This window comes from Mrakia frigida (genome assembly GCF_051309035.1).
Source record: "Mrakia frigida strain ATCC 22029 unplaced genomic scaffold BDY24scaffold_39, whole genome shotgun sequence".
Taxonomy (NCBI): Eukaryota; Fungi; Basidiomycota; class Tremellomycetes; order Cystofilobasidiales; family Mrakiaceae; genus Mrakia; species Mrakia frigida.
Genome location: NW_027481242.1, coordinates 20,930 through 31,219, shown reverse-complemented (window position 1 = coordinate 31,219; position 10,290 = coordinate 20,930). Strand labels below are relative to the sequence as shown.

Sequence of the window (10,290 nt, the reverse complement as noted above, 5' to 3'; positions counted from 1 at the left end):
CGTCTTGGATCCTTCCCTCCTCGTCACCTCTCTAGCTCTCGAACCTTCTTTCGCCTTGACGACTGCACGCTATATATACAGCCCCGAAACCAGGAATCCTAAGCTCCTCAATTAAACCATACCCCTCACAGGTTTCAGCTCCCCAGAGGGGACCTCAACCGCAATCGCTGTCCGCCCCTGCCTCTCTCCTTTTTTTTCCTCTTCATCAAAATCCCTCTCTCCTTCTTCTCCGCCAACCGCCACCCTCTTCTTCTCCCTCCTATTTCTCATCCCTTCCAACTACTCCACCATGGGTCTCCTCAACCTCTTCTCTTCTTCGGCCTCCTCGACAGCAGGACGACCTTCAACCGCTTCGCTTTTGGTCCTGGGCCTGGCTCTCGCGACTCAAGCTCAAGCTTTGACTTCTTCCGAGTGGATGAGTCGAAGTGTTTATCAAGTGAGTGGTTTATGGTCCTTTTGGCTTCCAGGGATTCGTAGAAGGAGGGAGGGGAGAACAAGATGTTCGACGTCGAAACACCATCTCGACGTTCGACCGCCGGCATCGTCGTCTACGCCTCGATGGCTTTGTTCCGTCCCTTGCTCGTGCTTCGGAACCTCTCCCTCGTGATAAACCACCACGGAGTCTTTCTGGCTATTTTCCTTTGCCGCGTTTTACGTCGCGTTTCCGTCGCGTTCCTCCCCTTGAATTGACACGGGTACCCGTTTCGTTGTCCTCTTCGCTTTTCTTCCAGGTCGTCACCGACAGATTTGCGCTCACCAACGGATCGACTCCGAGCTGTGAATCGTGGATCAAGAACTTCTGCGGGGGCTCTTGGTTGGGAATCAGTGCGTCTGTTCTCTCTTCTCTCTTCATTCTTGACGTCGACTTTGTCGCTCTTTTTAAGAGCTGACACGCCTTCTGATTTCTCTCGTTTCGTTTTCAGTCGACAAACTCGACTACGTCCAAGGAATGGGATTCGGTGAGTTCTCCCTCTTTGCCCTCGGTAGATCTTCAGAGGGAGAATCAGACTGACACTCCTTCCCTTCTTCCCTGCCTCCTTTTTTCTCCAGACGCCGTTTGGATATCACCCGTCGAGAAGAACGTCGATAGCACCGATCCGAACACGGGCCAGGCGTTCCACCAGTACTGGCCTTCCAACCTCTTCGGTGAGCCATAAACTCGACTTTGACTCTCTGGATTCGAAACGCTTGAGACTGAAGTTCTTCTTCTTTCCTCTTCTCCATCCCTGACGATTTCAAGAGCTCAACCAGCCGGGAGAAGATCTTCTCGCTCTCTCCAACGCTCTTCACGCTCGAGGCATGGCTCTCATGGTAAGTCTTCGTTTGCGACGGAGCTTCGACGCGTCTCGTTTTTCGTTCGCTGACTCTTCTTCCCACTTCTCTCTCCCTCTCTCCTCCGTCTCGTGGTATCCCAATCTTTAGGTCGACATCGTCATCAATCACGTCGGATGGGTCGTTCCCAGCGACACTGCCGTCTTCGATCCTACGATCGGGGAGAGCTCGTCCGGTGCTGGAGATGGAGTCTACGGTCCTCTCGACTCTACTGCCGACTTCCATGCACCCTGCGGAATCGATTACTCCAACGAGACTTCCATTGAGAATTGTCAGTAGCCCTCTCTGCTTCACGATTCGACTTCGACTCGTCGCTGACCTTCTTCCCCTCTCTTCCCCTTCCATCTACCTTCTCTCTTCCCAGGCTGGCTCGGCTTTGGTTTCTCCTTGGATCTCGTCGACATCAACACTCAATCCGATACCGTCCGATCCCTCATCTACGCCTGGATCGGAGAGCTCGTCTCGACCTACTCGATCGACGGACTTCGTCTCGACGCTGCTCGACACGTCGAAGGAGACTTCTGGAAGGGATTCCAAGATGCTGCCGGAGTTTTCACCATCGGAGAGGTCTTCGACTCTGGTGATTTCAAGAGACTTTGAGTGATTTGAAGGAAGCGAGAAGCTGATCGCGTTCTCTCTCGTTTCCGCTCGAAGATCCTCAATACGTCAAAACCTTCCAGACCTTGCCCGGACTCAACTCGGTTCTCAACTACCCTGTTTGGTACCCTGCAATGTGAGCAGCACTTTCCTCTCTCACTTTTTCAGCAGAGCAAGCGTTAGTCCTGACTTTATTTTCCCTTCTTCTCCAGCGCCGCTCTCACCTCGACCAGCGGAAGCATGAAGGATTTCTCCGATATGATCCAGACCGTTCGATACCACTTCTCGGACTCGAGACTCCTTGGATCCTTCGTCGGAAACCACGACGTCGTTCGAGCTCGATCGATCACGACTGATTCCTCCGTGAGTCTTTTCAGAGGCGACGCGTCGAAGAGGTTCGAGGATGCTGACTTTTCCCTGTCTGTCAGCTGCTCTCCAATTTGTTCGCCTATCCCTTCGCCATCGATGGGATTCCTATTTGGTACTACGGAGACGAGCAGGACGGGTCAGATGGAGGTGAGTCGAGCGGTTCGACGGCGGAGGTCTCTTCATGAGCTCACTTCCTTCTCTTCCTCTTCCAGGCTCCGATCCGCTCAACCGAGAGGCCCTCTGGACTCTTTCTTCGACTCCTTACGATGTGAGTAGCGAACGACTGCGAGAGCTCACTTCGAAGTAGAAACTGACCTCGAGCATCTCGATCTTTTTTTCCAGACCTCGTCGACGACTTACAAGCAGGTCCACCTCTACAACCAGATCCGAAAGGCCGCGGCCGCTTTCTCCACGACCTTCTACTCTCATCAGGCTGATATCGTTCAGTACGACGATAACGACATCGTTATCACGAAGGTGAGCGAGAGGAACGAGGGAGACCGACGCGCCGAACTGACTCGACGCGACCTTCTTCACTCCTCCAGGCTCCCTTGATCTCCGTTCTCAACAACCGAGGATCTGGTCAGTCTTCTGATGTGTCCATCACCTTTTTGACCTCCTACGAGCCAGGAACCGTCGTCGTCGACGCGATCTCGTGCACTCAATCCACCGTCGACGAGAACGCAAAGCTCACGATCACGGTCAAGAGCGGTCTTCCTCAGGTCAGTTTCGCAGGTTCTTCTACTTTCCTTCCTCAAGACGACAACTACCTTGCTCGAAATGCTCGTTCTCTACAGATGTTCCTCCCTCTCGCGGCGGTCACCTCGTCGTCCGGAGTCTGCCAGTGATTCCCATTGATCTGTCTCTTCTTCTTCCTTTTCGATTCTTTTGCTTCTTTCCTTTCTCAGATATTACGTAGTAGCTCGATGCCTACCTACAATCTCTTGTCCGAACGCCTTTTCTCAATCGACTTGAGTTTTGCTTTCATCTCGTTCTCTTTCAGCCCGTCTTTTCTCGACTCTCTTCCTCTGTGTTAATCTGATGTCGTCCTAATGGATGCATCCGATGATGCTGAAGAGCTCGAGCACAGAATGAGGCCACTCGTCCAACGGTTGAAGTTTCGCTCAGGCAGGACGCGTCGTCTTCTTTCGAGCTTTCAAGAAAGGGTTGAACGCAGCCGACATTCAAAACCAAGATCTACTCCTTTCCGGCTCAATCAGACCACTCCTCGTCCCTTGAGATAATAGACAGACCACGGAGGGAAGAAGGTCAGCTCGACGCCTCGAAGAAGGCAGAGGAGAAAGAGCGAGGAAAGCGAAGACTGACCCCTTGATCTTCTCCCCCTCGTCGTCGTCCAGCTTCGCCTTCTCGAACATAGCATCCATCGACTGAGCTCTCTTCTCAGCATCAGTAAGTTCCTTCTTGCCGAACTGTTTCAAGTAAAAAAAGAGAGAAAGTGGGCTCAGTTGGGAAGCGAGCAAGGAAGGGGTGCGGAAGGAGACGCTCACCTCGATCTTCCTCTTCTGGACGACTAGAGCTCTGGGAGCTTCCGACACTAAGCTCGGGAACAAGAGAGAAATTAAGGAGGAGAATCGAGCTTCGGTCAGGAGCGAAGCTTTGCGGATCAACAGAACGAACGAGACTCACGGGCCTTCATTCCGTCAGGTTTCAAGGAGACCCTCGACCGGATCCCTTCCTTCCCAGCGAGCCATTCCTCAGCCGAAACTTCAGCGGGACCTCTAGTTGGCGGGAAGACATCGTCCTGAAAAAGAGAAGAAAGTCGAAAGCAGCGAGAAAGAAAAGTCAGCACCCTCTCTCAATTTTCGACGCGACTGAACGAGACACACTCACCTGGAAGAACTCCACTTTACTTCTAGGAACCCTAAACGAAACCTCCTCCACCGTCTTGGAAGTCAACATTAAAGCCTTCAACACTTCTACCTTCCTGGCGTCCACCTTTCTCTTCGGCAAGAATGCGAATCCATGAATCATCGATCCAGCGAACTGAGGAAGTCGATGGAACGGTGTCTTGGGGTTGGTAGGTTGAATGTCGAAAGCCGACACGGTTTGCTCTCCCTTTCCCCAGACGAGAAGGATCTCGGTGTCTTCGTCGTAGAACGGGAAAAGGACGGAAGGCGAGACGTCGAGAGCGAAGGAGCCGACGATCTCGATGGGCGACGACGAGTCCGAGGGAAGACGATGGAGGAGGATCTTTCGAAGGGATCCGGTGGAGAATCCGACCGAGGCGAGGTGCTGGTCGTCGATGAAGGTGAGTTGGAAGCTTCGAGGCGAGTCGTGAGCGGGACCGACGAGGAGGGAGGAGGGTTGACGAGGATCGAGAGTTCGGATCTTTCGGTCCTTGCAGGCGAGAGCGAGATGGGATCCTGAGGCGTTCCAGGCGGCGGTGTAGACCTGAAAACGAGGAAGAACGAGATTATCAAAACGTCAGATCGATGCAAGCCCTCGAGGTGGGCAGAAGAGCGACTGACTCCTCCTCCCTCGATCTTAATCGCCTCCTCGATCTTCCCCGTCGAAGTGTTGACGATCCGAAGGTAGCCCTCTCCGAAATCGTTCGATAGAATAGCGAGTAGATGCTTGACCGCTGGGTTGGGAACGAGCTTTGCGATCTTGTCGACTCCCTTCGCTGAAGACCCAAAGAAACGAAGTCAGACTCCGACTTCGACGCGTCCTTCTTCGGCCCTCGCAGTTCGAAACTCACCATGAATCACCAGCTCTGGTTCACTCAGACTCCCCTCTACACCTCCATCAGGGATCTTCCAAATCTTGACCGCTCCTTCCTCTCCAGCAGTGATCAACTTCGTTCCTTCTCCCTCGTCGACGACCACAAAATCGACCAATTCGCTTCCCTGCGAGACGTTGGGGAAGGCCGCCTGGAGAGGAAGACGTCCCTTCTCCGCTAGAGGATGCACTCCGACCCTTCCTCCAGGTCCCGAGATGGGGAAGAAGAAGAACTTCTCGGTCGCTTGGAGGAGAAGGGAGTCGGCGGGATGGGAGGTCGAAAGACACTCGAGATTGTCGTGAGCGGGAAGGAGAGGAGAGGATCCAGAGAGGAAGTTTCGAGACCATCGGGGTGCTGGTGGAGAGGCTACGGTGGGTTTAGAGGATGATGGAGTGCTGGAGGTGGTGGGTTGGGTCGAAGAAGACGTGGGCGCCGTTGAGGTTTGAGAAGGAGTGGGGTTGGACGCGACGACGGGTTCTGGTTCGACCTTCGAGGAGGCCGAAGGAGCAGGAGGAGCAGAGATGGGAGGTGGTTCGACCGGTGCTTGAGTAGGAGTAGACGGATAAGCCTGAGTGAGAGAGGTGGATCGAGGAAGGGGTTCCGGGGTCGAGGTGGCTTGGGGAGCAGAGGCAACGGCTGGGACGGAGGTGAATGAAGCTGATACTGGAGGTGCAGGGATCGGAGAGGTCGACGAAGCTGAAGAGAGTCCCAGATCAAGGGTCAGTCAGTAGAAGAGCGAAGGGAAGCTGCCGAGGGAAGGCGTACCTTCAGCCACAACGGCCTTCTTCTCCCTCGGTCGTCTCGACTTGGGATCCTGAGAGATCAAATCGGGTTGAGCGTCTCCTCCAGAGAGCCATTCCGAAGACGTTTGAGCGTGTTCTGCAGAGTGAAAGAAGTCGGGAACGAGGGATCAGCTTCGAGGAAACGACGCGAGAGAAGGAAGAAGCGAGCACGAACCTGTCGACCGGACGAGAGGGTAGATGTCCTCGTGGAAATCAATGTAGTGCTGTGAAATGAGAACTTCATCAGCAATGAATATAAGTAGAGCTGGTTGAGACGCAGACGCTTACACGCTTTGGTACCTTGATCGGCACAGGAATCATCTCGGTCGACCTCCCAACGACGAGGACTCGGTTGATCTCGGCAGACATGACGTCCAGCACGGAAGCGGGAGCCAATGTGATGGCGGCAAAGGCGGTAGGGAGGGACACAGCACCTGCGAAGAAGAGAGGAACGAAAGGAGGTGAGCCCAGATCAAAACGCGCCGTTCGACTCGAAGCTTTGGGAGGTGAGACGAACTGCAAGGGGTGATGACGCCGGCATCCGAGACCTCAAAGGACCTGATAGTGCTCTCTCCCTACAAAAAAATGTGCAAGAACCAAAACGAAGCGATCAGCTTTGAGAAAGACGGTGGAACGGAACGAAGACGCGGACAGGCTGACCTTTCCAGCGAGGTAGACGATTCTTCTCTCGTTATCGACCACGGCGAAGAGAGGAGCAGTCTCGAAATCGATCCTAATGGTACTGATGGGAGTACTGAGATCCTTGGAGCTGAAGAGCAGGAGCTGCCTCTCCCTAGACTTCGAGAACGAGGGAACGAGCCAGAGGTCTCCGACCGAAGCGACGGCCGCCTGCTTGAGAGCGTTGAAGACGGAAGGGGAGGTCTGCAGAGAAAAAAATCAGTCTCTGTCCATCTTTCGAGCCAGAGTAGTAGAAACAGAGCTCACCTGAGCTGTAGTAGAAGTCCTAGGCGTCCAAACCCCGAAGCTCCCGTCCTTCCCAGCTCCAGCGATTTCCTGACCGTTCCAACTCCAGCTGACTCCCCAGAGACCCTTTGGGCTGAAGGGTTCCAGAGCGATGACAGGGTCGGTGCAAGAGGAAGAAGTGTCCCAGATGGAGACGGTGGTTGCTGTTGTTGTGAGGAGAAGGGAGGGAGTGGTTGGATGGAAGGAGGTCGTTTGGACGAGAGTCGAGGTCGAGATGGAGAGGAGGAGTTTGGGCTCGAAGGAAGCAGAGTTCGGGGAGGGAAGAGTCCAGATTTTGAACTAGAGCAGGAAGGAGAAGAAAGGGAAGCGTCTGTGAGCTTCTTGGGCACTTAAAGAGTAGAAGGGAGGGCGGGAAGAGAAGGAAGGAAGGCAGACAGACTCACACCTCCTTGACCTCCCACAACTACCCTCGTCTCCCCATCCTCCCCTTCGCAAGTATCCAAAGCAAAGATTTTCCCTCCGAGACCATTCCACTCTCCTCCCTTCTTATCTACACCTTTCCCAACGTCCTCCCAGTGGACGGCGACGAGACCTCCGATGGATCCAGTCGAAGCGATGACCCAGTCGGTCGAAGCTCGCAAGATGTTGGGATCGTCCGAGGTAAGCGGAAGGTCGTGGAACCAGAGATGTTTGTCGGGGATGGAAGGAAGGGCGTTCTTGTACGGGGAGACGGTGAATCGGCGTGACATCTTCGAAAAAGGGAAGCTGACGGTTGAGGGAAAGAGAGAGGGAAGGGAGGAGAAGGAAGGAAAGGGTCGAGCTCATCACTCGCTGGCCATCTCCCCTTTCTTTGTTTGCTACCATTTTTGGTGTTCTTGCAGGCCGAAAAGATTACAGGTTAACGAAGACTCCTTTCTACTGAAGAGATGATCGAAGTTTGATTTCCTCTTCTTTTTCATGCTTCCCAAGCTCCAGCAAACGTCCTTGACGACGAATCCCTTCCCCTTTCCTTTCTCCCCCGTTTCCTCCCAAGAGAAGCAGGGTTCCTCTATCCCGTGTGTCAGTATCTCGAGAAAAATACAATACTATCCTGGAACCCAAAGCAGTGCGAAGCAAATCCAAATCAAGCGAAAAAAAAAAAAAAAAAAAGCAGATCCTCAAGGCTCCGACGCGTCGTCTCGTCTCCCTCCTCAAGCGTGACCGATCTGCAACACGTCCAAGCCAAACACCATCAGGTCAGCTTCTCTCCCTTCATCTCGATATCTTGAAGCTGAACTCACGATGGGTCGGTGGGTGTACGGCTCCGAAATCTCCTGAATCTCCTCCTCCGTCAACTTCACCTTCACGGCACCGATCAGATCCTCGAGATGTTTGATGCTCGTTGAGCCAATGATGGGTGCCGTGACTCCAGGTTGGCTGAAAAGGAGGGATGAAGAGGGAGAGGGAGGTGAGGAAGCGAAAGAAAGGAAGGCGAGGTGAGGGAGGCAAGGAAACGGCACGCACGCGAGAGACCAAGCTACGGCAACCTGAGCCATCGAGATGCCTCGTTTCTTGGCAATGGCTTCAACTCTACGAGGTGCGAAGAGAAGAGGAGAGGACGAGAGTGAGTGGTAGGGAAGAGGAAAAGAGAAGGAGACAGACGACGCGACGAACCGGTTGGTGATCTCGATGGTCGAAGCGTCAGGTCGATCGAGTCCTCGAGACTTGTATCCACTGAATAGAAGGGGAGGAAAAGGTATGAGAGTCAGTTCAAGTCGAAGGTTAAGAAGCGGAACTCCGAGGGAGACAAAAAGTGCTGGAGGACGAACTTGTCCGTCTGAGCCCTCACGGTCTCCTCGCTTCCAATCCCTCTAGCGAGAGCTCCACGGGCGATAGGCGACCAAGGAATGATACCAACTCCGAAGTGCTTAGCGGTGGGGAACATTTCTCGCTCTTCCTCTCGGTAGATGGCGTTGTGCTGAAAGAGACAGACGTGAGCACGAGTAGAAGTTGAGAGGCAGAGGAAGTTGTGCTCACGAAATTCTGCATAGAGATGAAGGGAGTGAGCTGGTTGTTGATAGCGTAGTTCTGCATGATGTGGAACTGGTAGGCGAAGCAACTGGCCGAAGAGGATAAAGGAGGACGCGTCAGAATGGAGACGAGGGAAGCGTCTCTTGCTCTCAATCGAAGTAGAAGGACTCCTTACCTTGACATTCCGATGTATCGAACTTTGCCTGACTTGACGACATCGTGAAGTGCCTGATAAAGGAAGAAGGAGAGTCAGCGACAGATGAGGGACGCGTCGGAGGAGGGTTGAAAGCCGAACGACTGACCTGCATGGTCTCCTCGATGGGAGTATCATAGTCGAATCGATGGCACTGAAGGAGGTCAATGTAGTCCAGTCCAAGTCGATCGAGGGAAGCATCGACGGAAGCGAAGATGTGCTGTAAGGCGACGAGAAAGAGACGAAGATGTCAGCGTCGCCGGACAGGATCTCTGTCGCTCAGTCCAAAAAGCGATCGGCGGGAGTCCCAAGAACACAGTAAACATAAGTTCTCACCTTTCTAGATAGTCCGTGCTGGTTGGGAAGACCACCCGACTGTCCCAGAGGTTTCTCGACAGCGAAATAGACCTTGGTCAAGATCACCAGCGACTCTCGAGGGATGTTGTACTTCTTGATCGCCTTTCCGACAACCCTCTCCGACTCTCCAAAGGAGTACAAGTTTGCAGTGTCCCATGTTGTAATTCCAGCGTCGTATGCAATTTTGAAGTGAGGAAGCTGAGGGAGAGAGGGTAGGAGGGGGGGGGAGAGGTGAGCTGTCGTTCGTCCGTTATTAGTCGTTCGAGACACTGATGCTGGCAGTAGAACTCACCGAGGCCTCCTCGTCGAGGACCCAACCTTGCCATTCGGGTGTTCCGTAGCCTGTAGGAGAAAATGAGGCCGTGGTAAGATACGAGCTAAGAGAAGGAAGGCAAGAAGACCGGAGGCAGGGATCGGAGCTGAGCGGGACGCACTCATCGTTCCGCTGCAAGAAGAGAGATAGAGGTCAGCATGAACAGCGAGAGCACAGAGATCGAGAAGACGTACAGAATGATCTTCGAGACTTTCAATCCCGAGTTTCCCAATCGGACGTATTCCATCTAGAAGGAGGAGAAGAAGAGAAGAAGAAGGGAGGGAGATGGCATGAGCTCGGACGGTCGAACTAGGAGTTGGAGGAGACGCAGATGGAGGAGACACGGAGACTCGCTCGCTGCTCACGTTTTTCAAAATTTGAGAAGGGTAGCTAGGGAGGAAGTAATGGCGTTGCGAGAGAAGGGAGATAGTTATGGTTGGGAGCAAAAGGAGGAGGAGGACCAAAGAGTTCGACAAAGGTGGAGGGATGGACTGGAAGTGGAGGTCTTTCGACCAAAAGGCTGCTCACAGATCTTCATTTTTAGGACCAGCTGAGAGACTGTCGTGTATATTAAGCATATCTTTGGTCGAAAAAGGAGCGCCAGAGGAAAACTGTTGACGGTCGAGCTCACCTCTCCTCCTTCCCTCTCCCTCAACCACAGTCCACAACCCCC

At 53.5% G+C, this 10,290-nt stretch overlaps 3 protein-coding genes across 3 annotated transcripts; 1 reads left to right on the top strand and 2 right to left on the bottom strand.

Annotated features, from left to right (window-relative positions):
• The first annotated feature begins 82 nt into the window (after positions 1-82).
• BDY24DRAFT_366395 (glycoside hydrolase superfamily) lies at positions 83-3,451 on the top strand. Its single transcript, XM_076637955.1, has 14 exons — positions 83-436; positions 732-825; positions 924-959; positions 1,051-1,146; positions 1,241-1,311; positions 1,423-1,603; positions 1,697-1,912; positions 1,987-2,065; positions 2,142-2,292; positions 2,358-2,445; positions 2,511-2,566; positions 2,641-2,775; positions 2,844-3,020; positions 3,096-3,451. Exons 1-14 carry the CDS (start codon positions 290-292, stop codon positions 3,144-3,146), a joined length of 1,578 nt encoding a protein of 525 aa, XP_076492951.1. The 5' UTR covers positions 83-289; the 3' UTR covers positions 3,147-3,451.
• A 59-nt stretch (positions 3,452-3,510) lies between these two features.
• Positions 3,511-7,493, bottom strand: BDY24DRAFT_418504 (uncharacterized protein; the record flags this gene model as incomplete). Its single annotated transcript, XM_076643859.1, has 14 exons — positions 3,511-3,532; positions 3,625-3,728; positions 3,807-3,853; positions 3,946-4,060; positions 4,150-4,710; positions 4,788-4,942; positions 5,018-5,734; positions 5,804-5,917; positions 5,996-6,044; positions 6,121-6,254; positions 6,338-6,395; positions 6,481-6,702; positions 6,766-7,083; positions 7,188-7,493. The coding sequence occupies 14 exons, from the start codon at positions 7,491-7,493 to the stop codon at positions 3,511-3,513; spliced, it is 2,922 nt and encodes a 973-aa protein (XP_076492950.1).
• A 319-nt stretch (positions 7,494-7,812) lies between these two features.
• Positions 7,813-10,085, bottom strand: BDY24DRAFT_401742 (aldo/keto reductase). The gene is made up of 13 exons (XM_076642128.1): positions 9,983-10,085; positions 9,812-9,864; positions 9,739-9,749; positions 9,597-9,646; positions 9,284-9,502; positions 9,057-9,167; positions 8,930-8,982; positions 8,761-8,842; positions 8,553-8,701; positions 8,398-8,457; positions 8,248-8,313; positions 8,025-8,160; positions 7,813-7,949 (listed from the first exon to the last, which is right to left on the bottom strand). Exons 2-13 carry the CDS (start codon positions 9,862-9,864, stop codon positions 7,935-7,937), a joined length of 1,005 nt encoding a protein of 334 aa, XP_076492949.1. The 5' UTR covers positions 9,983-10,085; the 3' UTR covers positions 7,813-7,934.
• Positions 10,086-10,290: the final 205 nt, after the last annotated feature.